Source organism: Pseudopipra pipra, chromosome 6 (assembly GCF_036250125.1).
Source record: "Pseudopipra pipra isolate bDixPip1 chromosome 6, bDixPip1.hap1, whole genome shotgun sequence".
NCBI lineage: Eukaryota > Metazoa > Chordata > Aves > Passeriformes > Pipridae > Pseudopipra > Pseudopipra pipra.
The window spans coordinates 42,222,222-42,240,942 of record NC_087554.1 but is presented as its reverse complement, the minus strand read 5'-3'; the positions used below and the strand labels follow the sequence as shown (position 1 = coordinate 42,240,942).

The 18,721-nt window shown below is 40.5% G+C and overlaps 1 protein-coding gene across 3 annotated transcripts in view; it reads right to left on the bottom strand.

Moving 5' to 3' along the window:
* ESRRB (estrogen related receptor beta) overlaps nt 1-18,721 on the bottom strand; it is a 131,311-nt gene that overhangs the window by 75,140 nt on the left and 37,450 nt on the right. The window contains exon 1 of one of the 3 annotated variants that reach the window (XM_064658796.1): nt 10,809-13,012. The exons of the other annotated variants lie outside the window; for them this stretch is intronic. Coding sequence (XP_064514866.1) covers nt 10,809-10,858 — 50 coding nt within the window. The 5' untranslated portion in view covers nt 10,859-13,012. Of the gene's footprint in view, nt 1-10,808; nt 13,013-18,721 lie in introns of those variants that run through there. 3 annotated transcript variants of the gene reach the window in all.

Genomic DNA, 18,721 nt, shown 5'->3' with positions numbered 1-18,721 from the left:
GAGGCAAAGCCACTGGACGGTCCTTCACTGAAGGAAGCAACACTGTTCTTTGAAAAGACAGACACTTCTCTCTATGCTGCCTTTATTTCTACCCAAATGTAACAACCAGTCACCTGCAGGCTGAATAGCACTGTCTTTAACCTCACAAAGATCCTCTATTTACAAATTTTCCCACGACAGATGAAAGACAGAGATGCTGTGGCTCTTAAGCTGAGCAAAAGCGAACTCTTCATACACGAGGACAATTTGTCGCTTTTCTTACTAGGGGGCTGCAGTCCTAAGAAGCTCTTATGGAACAGATATTTGAAAAGATGTATCTGTTCCTCTATTGCCCATGATGGCATGCCCTCTTTCTCCCTTCCCCAAACCTCCACCTAACTGCGCTGCACCTATACTTCATGTCAGGTTCAAGCACTGTTCCTGAACAAGTCATCTTTGTCCACTGGCTTTCCCTTAAATTCTGCCTTTAGCTCTGAATCCTTTTAAAAAAAAAACCAAAAAAACAAAAAACAAAAAAACACCAGATCTCCATCACTCTGGATGCCCTCCTTCCCCTGAAGCCGTGTCTCCTACTTCCATCTCCTCTATCCAGTGCTACAGAGCAGATCTGTGTAGGGACAGGGCATTTTACATCACAAAACTTTGTGTGAAGTCCTCCATCTGTTTCGAGGGACTCATGAGTTTCTCTGTGCCCACCTTCTATAAGTTACATGCTTTGAGCACAGGATAGCCTGATGTCTGTACAGGCCTCTCAGTGCATTACGGACAGCTCCCCACTACTGACACTCAGTGGAATTCGGTCCCCACAGGAGGTAACTCTCCTTGAAAATTCCAGCTGTATTAAGATGGCGTGAACGGTTTTTTCATAGTATGTATTTACCTGGTCCCTTTCCAATCTATGCATCTGAATCAAATAATTGTCTCAGAAGAGGGAGTCAAGAACTTTTAAAAGACACCAGCCACCCAACCTCTTTTAATCCATCCAATATTAAACTCGTTAGTCATCAGGATAACAATCCTATTTGCAAATCAGTTACCTTTATCAGATAACCAGTGGGACCTAGTACAATACCTATTAGTCCAACAACATCACCACCAAGATATATAACTGCTTCTGTACAAAAACCTTTCTTCTAATCCTTTTTAAACTCAACAAGACTGATTGGCTTTTATTATTCATGAATTAATTTTTAACTCTTGGTCCAACAGGGGAATTGAATCTATAACATTTTGCAGAGACTGAAACAAAGTGATAGTATGTTGAAAAAGTAAACCAGCCTAAAGCAGGTAATTTTATTTCTTTCAACCAACAATTAAAGTGTGTGCGGAGAGGGGACACTTGAATCTGTTTTTCCCTAAACACCCAAGGGAAAATTCTAAGGAAAATTAGTGTATTAAAACATGTATAGATATCACATCACTGTACTGTAAGAGCTTTTGTTCTTGTTTCATAATAATGTTATTTTAAAAAGGCTGTGGAATTAAATTTGTTCATATTTAAAAAAATAAATCTATCTTAGAATAGGAAATTGAGAAGGGAAATTTCAACAAAGACGGTCCATATTATTAGAGAAGTAATGATCATGGGCAGAGATTAGGGCTTATAGTTCCTCTATAATGACAGCCCCCTAACTGTAATTGCTAGGAAAAAAAAAAAAAAAAAGAACTGCTCTGTTGGAAAATAAAAAACACAAAAAGAATAAAAAGACAATAGAAACACTGTAGATGATGAAACAAAAAAACCCCAAAATATCTCATAATCAAATAACCTTTTAAGCTACAATTCCATAAGGGGAAGCACACTATGTTTTGTGTCTTACCAAACCAAAATCACATTTAAAAAAAAAAGTTTCCAAAATAATCAAAAATTAAATAAATAGATAAAAGTCAGTGATTTGGAATTTCTTTTATGGCTATGGCACATGACCCCATCTTTATCTGGACAATGTTATAGCTGGATGTATGTTTGCATACTGTTTTTAAATTACTCTCTGATACTTTGTTTAAAGAAAATCTCCGTTCCTCTTTAAAAATCACCAATTCATTGATTTATAAACAGAAGATCTAACTGCAGTTATTTAGTAGCACCTAACCCTACATAATCCATAATTATATATATTCCAAGAGAAACATCCAATTGTTTTTTTAAGCACAAATGTTCTATATGGTATGTACAGCATTTAACATTTACAAAACACCTTCTATGTAAGGCTATGAACAGATTTACCAACTTTAATTAATAAAGACAGACATACCTATCCTTATTTTTTTATATACATTTATACACTAATACACACAGAAATATGCAACCACATGCAGAAAGGCTTGCATATGCATAACAGGAGACATACAGATAAGTAAATAGTACTATGCAATATTGAATGAACACTTGGTTATACATAAAATTATATAGTTCATATACATGCGCGTTCTTTTAATACATAGTATAGGCACAAGTATGTATAATTAAGGGTGTACACCCTCCAACAGACATTCATGCATGCACTTACAGATCTGTGTAGGCAAGGAAACTCTTTTCTCTCCTACTTCGATGCATTCTAGTCCTCTACAGTGGGCTTGGTGCCCCTACGCAACTTGTATCAATTATTCCAAAGGAGATGCATCCGGCATCATTGATGTAAAATTCTACATACGGACACATGATACATTTAAACATCGTTTTCATAAGGTCATAGTTGCTACAATCTATTAAGGCAAAGAGAACCCACAGGAGGTAAAGTCATCATTCTTCACAATGCCCAAGCACCAAAATGCAAGTTTCCATGTCAGCATTTCCTTGGCTTTGAAGGTGAGTTTCAACTATATCAGACAGCTATGGTCCCCTCCCTACCCCAATCCCTGGTTAGGCTGCATTGCAGGCTGCACATCATTCCTTGGAAGCCGCTGTTTAACACAGGTGTGTGGAGAGCCCTGATCCAGCCAGATACCTCTGCACTACTGATGAATCAGGTAACAAAAATTGCCTACTAAAGTGTCAGGCAGTGCACACCAAAGCTTTTAGAATTATAGGAGAATGTTTCAAGTGTCTCCCTGTACCATTACCCCCTTAGTCTCCAAAAATGACAAAAAACCCAAAAAACCCCATCAACAGAAATGCAAAAACTATGAAGAAACTGAATTAAACTCTTAAAGAGAAAAGCAGAAGCAACATCCTATATGTCTGAAAAGGAACTGAAGAAAGACTGAATTTGTGTGTTCCAAAGAATTAAATCGCTCTTCCCCTACAGCACTTTCTGAACTGTTAAAACTAGATGACAATCAAATGCTATACATGCGCTGGAAAAAAATAAAAATAAAATGAGAGCAACTCCTAAAAATTGCTGTATGAATCAAAGGTTGTTTTAAAAATAAAAAACAAAGCATGTAGAAAATGTACACATTTAAAATGTGTATTAGTTAATTCTGGTTATGTGCACCAAAAATAAATTTTAAACAAATCTCTGAAATCAGTAACATCCTATGTTCTCTGCTGCTATGTTGCCCCATCTGTGAAAAACTCATCTAGATAAGTATAATTTCTTAAATCAGGAAACAAATAATATGTCTGAGAATTAGAAACTTGTCAGCTTGACTGAATAAAACCAGAAACTACATAGAAGATTTTGGAAAAATAAAATCTGTTGAAGAATAACTCTTTAGTGTCCTTCAGCTGTTTAATTTTTTAATATATAAAATGATGTAAATTTTCAGTGAGAAATTTGGTTTGTAATCATTCATGTCAGTACATCAAATAAAAAAAAAGTACTTGCGGCCGCTGATAGAAAATTGTATTTCTGTCTTATTTTCAACCAAGTGCTTACACATTCTTAAAATTATCATCTTCATATGCAAAATCTTAACAGGAGAATTGAACATTTTTTTAAAGCTGTTCTTTTGACCTTTGTCTTGAGTGAAAGGACATGGAGACAATACACTCACCAGCATTGTTCACAGTGACGGCTCCATCACCGGAGATTGAAGGCCATTATTACGAAAGCCAACTTTAAAGTGCCATGAGAAAAAGGAGAAGAAACTAGAAAATAACAACTCTAAATATGCCGTATGTACAAACAGCCTTTCAGACCAGCAGACACACAGCAAGAAGTAATTTTCGAGTAAAACCAGCTGCACTAAAATACAGACAATCAATTCAAAACAAAAGGTGCTGTAAGAAATTTTCTCCTGTTATGTAGGATACTTTAAGCTGGAGGTACCAATTCCATCACCCACATTATAGGCTATTTTAATTTAAGAAAAATATATGACTCTTAAAATACATGATAAATCAAACAATATCTGGGAATGGAAAAGGAAAATTTGGACTGAAAGAAGGGGAACTCAGAGGCTCTTCCCCTACTAAGAAGAAACTGGAATAGGCTTCCTTTTCCTTCCAAGCCTTCAATAGGATGCAATATTTGCAAGATGTCCTTACAGTCATGACAAAAAAATTGTATAAAAACAGCCACCCCACTCTAACCTATTTTATTTCACATACATAAAAATGCAAAAATAAATAAAACTCTGTCCAAACCCAGAACACTCCTATCACAAATTTTATTGCATTTTAAGTCCTATCTTGAAATCAAAAAAGAAAAAAAGACAATATTCACATGAAAAAGCAAAGTAGCCCCTTTTAGCTTCTGATGCACACACAGGTTTGTGACCTTATGAACAGATTCTGTGTTGTTCATTAAATCCTAAATTATTGTTCACTACATCAGGAATATTCTTTGTAGGACAAAAAAGTCATGCTAAGGGTGACTAGACTGAGATTTACCAGGATTCCACAAAGTGAACAGGATTTTTTAGATATTTATTCCTCCCCCATTCAGAAAAGGACTGCAAGAAAATTCCAGCTCAGCAGGGACAGAGAGCCATCGCAGGTTGTGTGATAACAGCTTGCCACCTGCTTTTCGCAAGTTGTCTCTGCGAAGTGCAAGGGGCACTGAGTAGTAACGTTGCCTGTGGTGATCGGAATGCACTGAACAGCTCAGTATGCAAAAGCACTTACTGGTACACAGTGCTCTTCACAAAGGGCATTGTAGAATGCTTTCCAGACTGTGTCAGAAGTGCTAGGAGAGGAAATATTAGTGCATGTGTCACAGGAGGAACGTAAGCATTTGCTATTACAATAAAAGAAGGTATAAGCAAATACAGGTACAATGCTGCTCATAGCCAAAGAAAAAAGGAGGGGTTGTGGTGAGGGCATTGAAGAAGACAGGAAACTTAGCAGCAGTCAGATTAGAAGGAAAATTTCTCTGCGAGAACAGCAAGGGTTAACGGTAACATACAAGCCCTGGTCCAGTCAAGATAGGGTCAAATGATGTGCAGTGAAAGTTTCAAGGCCTCAATCCCCCAGAGCTTGTTTGCTAATTACATTTGCAATTACAAACATGACAAATATATTATTATACAGTGCGTTCCACCTTGAGCAGACATGTTTCTCCTCACGGACAGTCACTGCCAGCAGCCAGACTCTCAAGCACTGGAAGAATCCAAGTGCACTGTGCTCCAGCTGCAAGCATCGTTTTATGGGCATGTCTATTGCTCTGAAGAGACAGGGCAAAGCTTTAGAGAGAGGCAGCACAGCAAGGATAGAAATAAATGCAAAGAATAAGTTACTAAAATTTAATTCCTAAGAAGTAAAACTCACCAGGTCAATAGGTATTACTAATAAATAATATTAAATTATGTTCTGTTCCCGATGACAGGCGCAAAGCACTTTACACATGCAAGCTACATAGAAATTACTACATTCACAACTCAAATGCAGCCGATGCCAGGAAGACAGAAAGAAATCAAGTTTTTCTTTTTTTTTTTTTTTTTTTTGGCAAGGTCACCATAGCTGTGTACTGCTAATATCTTCTTTCTTAAGTCCCTTCACTAAACAAACAACTATCTGACTCACAGTTTGCCGTGGAAACTCTGATTTTTTTCCCCCTTTTCCCCCCAGTTTCTATAGCAGCATTACCTAGGAAGCTCACTGCTGGGTTCTGGACTGATACTAGATTTACTTGCTCCCACTGCACAACCTAAAAATTCTGTTGTGTTCCCTGGCTGTAATGTTACCACCAGCAGCTCTATGGAATAAAGAACAGGTCCGACTGGGAAGAATTTCCCAGTCTCTGCAGTCTACCCTGGAATCGTTGACATGCAACGCTAGCTGCTGCTACAACCCCCAACTCCTAAACCAAGAAGTGTAAGTTAAAATAAGTTGGGGAAAGGACTTTGGCTTTTATAGCCTAGCTTCGTCACCTCTTTTTTCTACTTTTACTATTTCTTTTCTTAATTAAATCTCTCTTAGGCATTTTACACTCTTAGGAGAAATTCTAACATGCTCCCAATGGAACCCATAAAGTTCATATACTCTCAGGTTTAAACCTTTTACCTTCTTTTTTCTATTCCCCAAGAGAATTTGTATCCTTCAAACCCTGAAAAATTTTGTAAAGAGACCCACTCGTGCAATGCACAAAACTTCTTACTGAACTGAAATTACTTGAAGAGTACAGGTATTTTCAAACAACATGAAATTCAGAGCAGTAGTGACAGCACAGAAACAGGGCTGGGAAATAACAGCAGAAAGGGCACAGAAAGTAGAGGAACATTCTCTTGGAGAGGAAGAAAACGAGATGTGAAATCTCTATCACAGCAACTTTCTCTGATTCAATCTCTCCAAAGTCTTTCCCCTTTCAGGCTAAATGCAATATTTATTGATTACTTCAAATCAATAAAATGAAAAAAAAATCCTATTTTTTAAATATATTGATCTTTCCATATTTCTCAATAATTGATAATGATTAGATCATGTTTACTTTTACAAGTGGAATTAGAAGAGGAGGGAAAAGTTAATACAAATACTTTAAAGGTACCGATTTACTCATCAGCCTCATGCTCACTAAACTTAGTGTACTGAGACCCTGTTTTACAATGGGAACCTTGTCAGAAACTCAGTACCTACAACAATTCCCTTACAGAGATTTTTCAGTTTATTCTGTCAACAAAACAAACAACTCCCTCCTGTTCTTCCCAATTAACAACTCCTCCCTATCCCAGCCTGTCAAAGATATTCAGAGCAGACAGCTGCATTCATATTCTCTGACTCAGATTTCCTCCCATTCACAGAATATGGAGATTTCCATTAACCTCTGAAATCAAGTCACATTTCTTCAGTCTATGCATTAGGGTCAGTGACAGTAACTTTTTTAATTCCCTGCCACAGGGCCAGAATTTGCTCCTTCACAGACTTTAAAATTCCAATGTTATATCTTTCCATCTCTCTATCTAATATGTAATTTATTACTTTCAACTTTTTCCTTCTCTTCATAAAATAATTTTTATTTTTATTACATCAGTGGCTCACATGTCTTTCTTGTACATCAGAGGAAACAGTGTGAGAGACATACCATCTGGCAGGATGCCCTCATTTGCCAATGGTTTTGATTTTACCTTCATGATGGTTCCTTGGTCAGTTTCTGTCTGTCATGTAGAATATTAATTAGAAACAGAAATGGCAATTTTGCAGTCCTATCAACATTTTTGGTGGCAACTATAACTAGGCAAAAGCAAATTCTCTGGGATGTGGAAGTTAATACAGAAAAGTAAAATGCCATATTCCACTCTCCTTTGAAACAGCCTTAGGTTTGCATGAGAGAGATGCAACACCACTATTTCATATGACCATACTTACGCATGTGTATCTATCTGCATATAAATATTTACAGATGCACACATTTATTTGTGTGTGAATATATTCACATATGTCAGTGCACATTTGTGGTGTCTGCACACACATTCCCTTCCTGCTGTACTGCAGACAGACGTTGTCAGTACAGTGTAACTAATGTATTCTCACCATATGCCCTCACCTGAGAGACAAACTGCAGGTACAAATCTTTGCCTTTGTTAGTTTCCCAATCTGAACTCATACAAAAGCTTCTTCCTTGGAGCTGTATCACCTACCCTAGGAATAATTCTCCCCAAGGTCAGTACCAAAATGTAGTGAGCTAAAGAGTGGATTTCTGTGCAAGAAATTAAATACATACATAGCCTTAGAACACATGCACAAAGGGTCAAAATTAGCCAGATGCATTTTCTTACTCTCCTTGCAAGATCCTGCACTGAAGGAAACCACAAAACCTGCTAACCAGAACTTCCGCAGGTTCCTGGTGTAATCACTCAGATCAACACACACGGGCAATGGACAGGGAACTTTCATTGCTCTAGGAAGATAAATACAAAATCTGAAGAATGGATTAGGGGTAAGGAATTATTTTGCTTAGTTTTTGTTCAGACTCTTCTTGAGTCTGACTCTTAAAAAAAATTAAGATCTCCTCAAACTCCAAGGTGAAGGGAGTCACCTCTCCTCTCCTTTGCCTTGTTCATTCTCTCTCTGTTTCAATAACTGTGAGGTGAAATACATTTTCCAGGGAACTGTATGGATCACGTATTGAGTGACCACATCCACTTCTCTTCCGACATTCTACTCTTCCTCATATTTTTCCTATAGCTTAACACACAACTAAACAAGAAGAACCAGTTTGCAATGTTTTTAAATTCGCTGCTAATTTAAGGTTTAATTTGACAAAAATTGCCATCCACAGAATTAAATGCAGTATTTACAAAAAAAGGAAAATAACTATTAAAATAATTTCAATAGCTAGCAGTCAGAAGAGTAAATCAGTAAAGTAAGAATAATATGCTTACACAGTTAGTTAGGGATACAGGCACAAATGCAACACCTGTATCCATACTGTATGTTCACAATGTAATTATGTTACAGTGGGAGGACAAGATGGCTAAACGGATATCTACTGGGCGAACTCTTATCCTCAGCTACAGGAATGTAATGTGAAATATAACTTTAATAAAACTCAAATGTAAATTCAATCAGTACCTGACACGCTGCACATATACCTTTAAATAATATTGTATTTTTAAAGCTTCCCACAGCTTACTTCTCCCAGTAACTTTTTCCAGACTTTCTTGCATCACTGTACTCCTTTAATTAAAAAACAAAAAAGAAAAGAAAAAAAAAAAGAAAAAATTGAGCTTGAGATATTTTATATTTTATTTCTCTAGTCTTTCTGCCCCAACCTCAACAATGTTCAAGAGAATGTATGCTGGCACACAGAACCAAGCAATTCTTTAAACAAAGAGCTCTCCAACAGTTCTTCATCTCAAAAAGCAGCACTCCCTGTCTACTGTAAAGCTATAGGGGCTCAGTGGCACTTCCCCCAGGGCCACCTTCATCTGTCTACTCAGCAGCCAAAGAGTTGTGAATACAGGTAAGGTGCTCCTGACATTTTTGAGAGCTGACTGAAAGCCCATGAAAAAGTAAAAAGGGTGAATGGTAATATAACATGCATATTACTTTCTTACTATTTTCATGTTGTTTGAGATCCTTTTTCTCAATTACAAAAGTATATAAAATAAAAGGAAAAAGTTAAGAGACAATAGAGTAAGTGATGATCTTATGATTGTGGCATTTTGTTCTTTTTTTTTTTTATTAAGGTAAATGCATTTTCTATTTTTGCCTTAATTTTAAAAGACTCCCAGCAGCATACAGAACACATTTCCCTTAAGGAATTGTTTGTTTATTTTTACTTCAAAATGGAGCAGCCACAAGTGAAGCACCAGTGGGGAAAAGAAAATCACAAGGGTTAGATTATTAATTTCTATTAACAATACTAAGTCTCATTTTAATGAAACTGCTGGAAGCTGGGGATTAAAGGAAATGAGTGTAAAGACAGATGGAATATTGGGAAACAAGAGACAGAAAGACAAATAAAATCTGAAATGAGGAAAGAGTGGTATTTGTGGGGGATTTGTTTGGTCTAAATTATTTTGATTTTACTAAATACAACGTGTTCTTAAGACAAAAGCAATAAAATAGGCAAAATTACTTCATTCCCACCTCTGATGACACCACAAAACCTGCAGAGGTGACACACGGATTAACATGCAAACACACAAAAGGGGACTCTGTTCGGGGTGAGATTTATCGGAGAGGAGCAATGCATTTAAAATTAATTGTTCCAGTCAGCTGGATACAAACACTAAGAAGGTTTTGCCTTGTTTCCTAACTTCCCCAACAAGATCAAACCAAACTTAACATGCTAAAGTGATTTTAAACACAGCATTACCAGGCACAGCCTACTTCGGAATACAAAGAGCAGTAGCAGGTGCTAAGGTATCAGCCACCGGTCCCAGCTCGGGATGTCTGCTTGCCAGCCCTCCGACTCACTCCACTCTTTCCCCGGGCAGGCTATCCAAAGAGTAAGCTGCAGGAAACTGAATTTCCATAGGGCATTTCAGGTGAAAAACGGACTTCTTACATAAAATACAGTGCTTTAATGGATCTGCTTCGTATAATTTTATATGCACATCTCTTTATAGGCACCTAGTAATTCATCTAATAAAAATCCTAGCACAGACGGAAAGTAAAACTGCGCAGAAAGGACTGCCAGCGCTCACTGTTAGCTGCCTGTTCCTAGGAGATGAAGCATTAGAGGGAGAAGTTACACGGCAAGAAAGAAACACACCAAAATGCCGACACACCCCCAAGTGCTGTTCCGCGGACTCCGCCGCACCTGCCGGCGCGGAGGTGCGCCCTGCCCTGCCTGCCCTGCCCGCGGCCGCCCGCTCCGCACACCCAGCACACGCGGTGCCCCGCGGCGGCGGGAGGCGGCGGCTCTGCCGCAGGGAAGGCAGCGGGACTGCGGGGTCGCTGCCCCATCCCACCCGCAGCGGGACGCATCGCCAGTCCCAGCCCGCCCCCGGCCCGCCCGGTCGCGGCACGGCACACTCACTGGTTGTGGTAGCCGAGCGGGTCGGAGATGCACAGCTCGGAAATGTCCATCAGTCCAGTTTGAGCATTCCCAGTTGGAGGAGAAAAAAAAAAGAAAGAAAAAAAAGGGAAAGAAAAAACACAAGAGAACAACTAAACTGCAGTGGGCTGGGAGAGCGGGGAGCGCCGGGAAGAGAAGCCGGCCCGAGCCCGGCGGCGGGGCGGGAGGCAGCGCCGCTCCGCTCCCGCACCCGCGTGCGGACACACTGACGGCGGCAGGAGGCGGGCGGCGCGCAGGACACGGCCACGGGGGATTTCGCCGCCCCGAGCCCCGCTGTAGCATTAACGCCGGGAGACGGATGGAGACGGCAGGGCGGCTATTGGCTCCCGCGCAGGGGCTGGGCTTGGAGGGCGGCTGGGGGAGGCACGGCCGGGGGGGCCGTCGGACCCGGCACCGGCACCGCAGCGCGACCGGCGGTGCCCGCGCAGCCCCTGCCCGGCAGGAGGGCGAGCCAGGGCCGGAGGAGTTGGGGCACGGTGGGATGCAGTGCGAGCCGCCAGCAGGGCTGGCCCCGGCACGGCAGCGAGGGCGGCGGGGCCGCCGGCAGCGCCCGTGACACGGAATCGCAGCTCCAGCTCGGTCCCGCCGCGGGAACGGTCGCAGCGGCAGCGCACGCGCCCCTTCCCTCTTACCCACTGATCTGCCTCTCGTGGACACCGGCTGTAGAGTTTAGGGTTGTGAAAAAACTTGAGGTGAAGGGTGCCCCGTGCACTATTTACGCGGGCATGCCGGCGGGCGGCTGTGCGCCCAGACTGCAACCCACATGCACAGCCTAGGACAACGGCGTGGCACTGGAACGTGCATGTCCCATGCAAACACACAACTCCACAAACATACACTTCGTGCACATGCACAGACCCGCGTCTCACAGCGGCACAGCCTAATCACTGCACTCGGACATCTGCTTTCCCATACACGCACAAACGTGTGCAGAAGAGTGCCTGAATCCCATCTGAAAGCAGTGTAATTCAGATGTCACTTCAATGCAGTTGATGAAACTACACTGGAATAAATCCTGGCATATGAGATCAGAATCGGACATTCAGGATAACAGTACATATTCCCAGGCACAAAAACCATAGCTACAGACCCTCTGCAATCTTCACAAACATCAAAACTGGCACACACAACTAATTTAATGAAAGACATTTTCAAAGCTCTGCATATGTACCGGTTGCTAGTAGAGTCTGTGTGCTTTCACAGTTCCCGCATGCATCTTCACACTCATACAATTCCACTGCATATTTACAACAACATACCAACACCTATCTGAAGGTCCCTCTCCATATAAGCATGCAAACCTCTCAGGCATATGCCTACCACACACAGTCTTGCACTAAACCCCTGGCTCACATAGAGCTGCACTAAAGGGTCTGTTTGTCACTTGCTACCTACTCTCCACTTTCCAAACTGCACTCACAAACCCGACTTGTCTCTCTCCTATGCTTCTACTTCATGTTTAGATGTTCAGTGCTCAAATACATAAAATTATACTTAACAGATAAACAAAAACTAGAGGCCTTTTTAAAATAAAAATACACGCAAACATACCTGGATAAAAGCTTTGTTCTCTTATGCCAGACAAACAAAAATAAAAATGTAGAAACTAAGAGAGTATTTCTTAATATAAAAGCTAGAATCTAATTTGAGGCAAGAGTGTGCAACACCAGGAGAAGCAAACGGCAGACTAGAGCTTTTTGAATGATGGAGGTGATACAACATAGCAGCGTGGCTCAGCTATAAACTATAAACACAGGCTAAATTAGGCTACAACTTTTCACACAACCAGTATTTGTAGAAACTTGAGAATATTCAGAAAAGAGGAACAGCGAAAGTCACAGCCAGTGTAAACTGTCATTGTTTTATTGAAGTCTATCAATGCAACTTCCTCACTACCTCCTCTACCAGAGATCTTAACAAGGGTCATATAAACTAATGGTGTGCCCTAGCATGTCCTCAGACTGTGTGAGGACATGATTCCGATCAACTATCCTTGAGACAGGACAGCCTGAGGATGTCAAGACAGAGGTCTTTTATGGTGAAAGGTACACATGAAGACAGCACAGAAAACAGGTTAGTTTAGAAAATCAAGACAGAGAGAAGACTCATTCAATTTTAAGAGTACAGCAGAATCTGGTTACCTGAAAGTCACAAGTGACACAATTCAGATTATACATCTTTCCATGAAACAAAATTAATACAAACGGAAGCTATATACAATTAAGTGATATTTAAGGCAGAAACTCTAAGACGAAGAGACAGGAGATGAGCTTTAGCATGGCATTAGCATTAGTTGGGCCCAGGACTGTAAGCAAGGAATCTCACTAACCACATCGGAGAACACCTGACCCAAGCACAGGCAAGAAGAATGAAACCAGCACCATTGCGTTTCCAACAGAAATCTGAGACCAGAGAGGAACTCACTGATGACTTGGTTGCCCCATAAAGAGGATTCCTGATGCACACAAGCAAGAGAGGCTGGAGGAGACACACAAGGTCAGGGCCTGGATATACTACAGCTCAAGAGCAAGAGAGGGTGTTTATAAGTGAGCTGATTTTGACAGAAAACAATTTTCTCCAAAAAGATGCACTCTGGCTGGATCCTGATTGTGCAGAAATTAGCTCCGGTGTAGGCTCTCAGTGAATGGAAGACCAGGGTGGGAATGGCTTGGCAGGCAGGTCCTGCTCTCCCAATAGCTGATGTTTTAATTTTGCACTTTAACTTCTATCCAGGCTGAGGTGAGGCAAGCAGGGAGCCATGTGATTGCCTGGCACAAGGTCCACAGGTCTGAATTAACTGATATAAACAGTACAATAGTGGGTTTGTACTCTGGAAATGGGCTGTTGCTGACAGAGGACTGCCTGGGTGACGTGGGCATTTACAGAGTGGTGCAAAAATGTAATATTAATCTCTTCTGACCCATTGCAAATGGATGAATGGAGCTTCCCCTGCCTTGAGAGTAAGCTGTGCAGAAATCTGGCTCTTCCTTTCTGATAAGGATAGAAAGGAATAGTCTCTGTTAGCTGGGCTTGGTCTGCCAACCTTAATTCCCCAAAATAGAGAACAAGTCCTGAAGGCTGATGCTGGAACCTAAGGAGACTTCATTCTTTGCAAACCTTTCCACACACTGCACTTGCTGAGATTTCACAGCTTTAGCCAATTTCTTTTCCCCCAAAGAATAAAGGAAACACTGATCTAAATATGGCCATCCTTCCGATATGTGTGTTTTTAAAACAGTACTAGGGCAAGGTTAGAAAGCACTGTCAGATTAAGCTGGTAGATCTGGAAGCAAAAAAACTAGGTAAATCCAAGGCAGAATTGCATATGCAACAGCAGCGCTAGCTTGCCTTGTAAGCATAGCCTTTGTTTGCTGCCCTGACCAAATCCTCCCCTGAAACTGCTGCTCTCTCACTTGCAGAAGGGGCAGAGCCTGCAGGCTCTGAACAGAGCCTACCCACAGGTGCTCTAGTAAGTGCTACCCATTGGGATGACTTTCATAAGGCAGCCTCTGGCTTTGAGGTCATCAGCTGTCCTCACACCTTGTCCCAGTACAGAGCAACGATGTTCCAATGTTAGCCTTGGACAGATGACAATCAGGAGTGGTACAGGTTGATGGAGTGATAGGCAGTATCAGTTCTTTGAGACATGCAAATCTCTTTGAAAGAAAGAGAGAGGGAGAAGAAAGAAAGGGAAAGAAAGGGAAAGAAAGGGAAAGAAAGGGAAAGAAAGGGAAAGAAAGGGGAAAGAAAGGGAAAGAAAGGGAAAGAAAGGGAAAGAAAGGGAAAGAAAGGGAAAGAAAGGGAAAGAAAAGGGAAAGAAAGGGAAAGAAAGGGAAAGAAAGGGAAAGAAAGGGAAAGAAAGGGAAAGAAAAGGGAAAGAAAGGGAAAGAAAGGGAAAGAAAGGATTGTGAGAAGTCTCTTGTTTTACTGGCTTTTCTAAGAGATAATAGATAGAGACTTTCTTTGAAGACTTTACCCTGGCCTTTAATGACTAATCTGCTTTTGATAAATTAATTTTTACTTTAAAAAAAAAATTATCATTTTAACAACTTTTCATCAAGCTGGCTGATTGATTGGCTGAAATTTTTCATATTGGTCTAATATAGGAGTAATTTGCAAATCATGCCAAACAAACTTGATTTCAGTTGTTGATAAGGCTATTTTTTGTGAATAAGGAAAATGCAGAATAGAGAGAGATCTAGTTACTTTTAGGGGTTTGGGATTTTTTTTTTCCCTTTTATGAAGGCACTATTATTGTATTCTCACAAGGAAGTCAGTGAAATGGTATTAGCACAGGGTTAAAAAAAAATAATAATAATTAGGAGACCTAAACTGGGCAGAACAGTAATAATAATAATTAGGAGACCTAAACTGGGCAGAGCAGTCTTGGGTATACATATTTTTATCTTGTCTGCTGGAGAAAGAGGATTTCTATGACAAGAAACCTTTACCAGCCCCTGCCTCATTTAAGGAAACAGTTACAGGGGGGTCATTGGGGTGAATTCAGAAGACAACCCTTTCACACTTTTGAGGCTAATAGAACTGATTAAACTTCACACAAGTCTTGAATGCCCTGATTCATTTGCTTTGCAAGGCTAGTAGCCCTGGAGAGAAACTTAGGTACCCTGAGCACAACCCCCTAATGGCTGGTAGACTTTCACTGCATATATTCTCTGCCCTAATAAACAGCTACCCCAGATACAGACTCAATCCATGAGGACAGACCAGCCTTCTTTATTTTGGGCTCTATTCTATTTTCCCTTACTACACCCAAACAAAACAACTTGTTCTCCCCACCAAAAGTAATGTCTTGTTTTCTACCAAAGTCCAGTAGGGTTTTTTTCCCCAAAAAAATGAATTGGCCTTAAGAACAATATGCTTCCATCAAAAAAGATCACCACCATCACTGCTGAAGCTCAACATCTATTTAAGCAGAAAATAGTTTTCACATTGTGATTTTTAAACAGTGAACACCCACCTGAACATCCTTAAATATGTTTTAAGCATTACCTCGTCTTTAAAACCATGAGCTTCCCTTAAATTCTGTGTTAGGAACCCTGAGATAAAGCAAACATAGTCCCTACACTGCCAATGAAAGATCAAGGCTTTCTTTTAATAACCTTTTTTCTTTTTTTTTGTAGGGCCAATGCAGTTTTCTGTCCTTTTATACCCTTTTTTGTCTTTGCAATGTTAATAGCAGGACTCTAGTTCCAGAGCAGAATATGTTCCTGCTGACATCTTAAACGAAAGTGCACTGCAGAGACACACATGCACAAAGACAAACCAGGCAAAGCTATACTAACTTTTGTAAAACTAAAACAGGGCATCAGAGTAAGAGGCAGGTGCAGAGTATTTTACCACATAGAAAAGAAAAGAAAAAGACAATGGGAAGAGACATTTCTTTCCAGATTATAGAAGGACGTGTAATAAGAAACATATAAAGAGACAGGAGAGGAAATTATATAGCTGGGATTATGCCTTCTGCTCTCTCTTGCATCATCAGTTAGCTGGAGTATTTGATATGAACTTCTATCCTCCTTGCCCAGAAAGGTGGCAGTGTATCTTCTTTTATGTTTTGGAAATCTATTTCTTGGTCAGTCTTACCTAACTCTTGTTTAACTAAATGGACAGAAACCTTCCTCAAAAAAGATATGTAATTACAGAGGTAGGTGGATCTTGTAGACTTAGAAGACTTCAATGGAGAGCTGTGATCTAGATCCAAATTTTCACCTGTTGCTGATCTGTTTTCTGTGATGTATTACAATAATCCTCAACTGAGCCACTGTGGTCAGGCAGAACATGACCAAGACCCTGACTGGAAAGTGCTTTTATTCACAGTCACACCTACACATCATTTACTAGCACACTCAGTGCTATTTCATATCCTCTCTTCAAACTGGAGAAAAATAGAAATTAATCCTTCCCCATCCATGACCCTAGATGTCCACAGGGCAGTAGCTGGGGTATTTGCTTAGCCACCAGGAGGAAGGAGGGAACACAAGGCATCAAGGAATCTTTACGTCTGCTTAGCTGTTGCCAATCCTCCAGCACAGAGGCATCACAAGAAGGGCCTTCCTAATATGGTGATTCATCCTGTTAGATAGGACATAAAGTCAATCAGCATCTTTTCAACTTTAACTTTTCTACCTCAGTACACTAGCTTCAAGTCTTGTATTGCAAAAGGCAAAGGAGGATAGTCAGGAGAATTGGGCATGCTTGTTCATTGCTCTGATTTGGGGAGGTGATTAGCTGATTCTCTCTTCAAGCCCATGCACTCTAAGCCCATCAGTTCTAATCACTCTAAAACCATAATATTCATGGTATCAGCTTACTTACTGAACTGATCAAAAGAAATATCTGTCTTGTCAGGAGAAATAAGTTACTGTTACGCTAGAAGCAAAAAATGAAAACATTTTTGGCATGTGCATTGATAATGGCAAGTGTCTCAACCAGAAAAGGAGTGGGGCTTAAAGAAGCAGAATTACTCAGAGTTATGAAAGTATGCCCACCAAGGGTTAGGCAGTGAGGATGGAGGATAAGTTTTCCAAGTCTGTGATGGAAACAGTGGGCAAGATAACTTATTTCCCAGCAACAGCAATGAGGTGGCTCCAGTGACCCAGACTTTAAAGTTTTAATACTATGACATGATGAAAAGCAGTGAGTAAGTGTGCAATTTACTCTTAGCTGGGTTCTCTGAGTAGATAACAGAGTCCATTTGGAAAATGAGGGAGGCAGTTCTAGGGAAGCAAAACACTGAAAGGACTTTTCTATCCAGGGTGTAAGGGATGAAGAAAGCAAGTATTAAAGACCTTCCTTTCCCTGCAGAAACCTCCATCTGGCCTCATCTGGGCACTGCTGATAGAAGACTATTGACTTCACCAGGTCAGCCAGGCCAAATACAGAAGAGCTCACCAACAGCAGATCTATACAAAAGTATTTAACAGTGAGATGAACCTGCAGGTCCCAAGTGACATTAGCCAACCTGATGTAGTTTCTATCTGGAAAAAGCAGAGATATCAGATGATCAGGAGTGCTCTCCTAGTCACCTCCTCCAGCCTCAGAATACTCCAGTTTTTAACAGTAAGACGCTACAGCATCTTTTTAACAGTAAGACGCTAGAGCCAGACATGATAGAGCCCAGCTTTGTTCTGATATGCTGTATCAGCAGCACCACTGCCTCAAGTCTCCTTTGCTCTGAATCTCTAAACAGCTCGGTTAAGTACATGACCTTTTTTAAGATTTGTTCTGTACTAACTTTGGTGTTTGAAGAACAATGCAGATTTTTTTCACAGCTCCCTCTTGAGTTTATTTATTACTTGAACTACATTTATTTCACATGTTGGACAAGAGCAAATTGCTGTGACAGATTATTTGATTAGACAACTTTGCCAACAAACCCTATCCCAAGCTTCTTAACTTACTTTTAACTTCTGAGTTCTATCATGAGATGTGTGTCTGTATCTCATTCAGACACCTGCAGTAAAACATATTAGGAAATCACTGCTTTGTCTACAGGTCATTAACATTCAAACACTATGCCTATAGGCCATGAATGATCATGTTTTTGCAGTACACTTTCAAAAAGTAAAGAGAAAAACTAATGAGAAAAATAATCCTTGCTTATACTGCAAAATATCACTTAAAAGAGGCAGGGCAACTCAGGACCATATAAACATGTCTACTTTAGCTACACAATATATGCACATACAGTATCAAGAAAGTAGCCACTCACAAAGAGACAGATGCTGGTTACTAATAAAAAAAAAGCACTTCTACGCGAGAGAGGAAAACTTTCACCAGCTCAGTCCTAATTCTGTTATGTAGCTTTATGTACTCCAAAAGATGGCAATCTAGAGAAAGTACAAGCCCCTGGA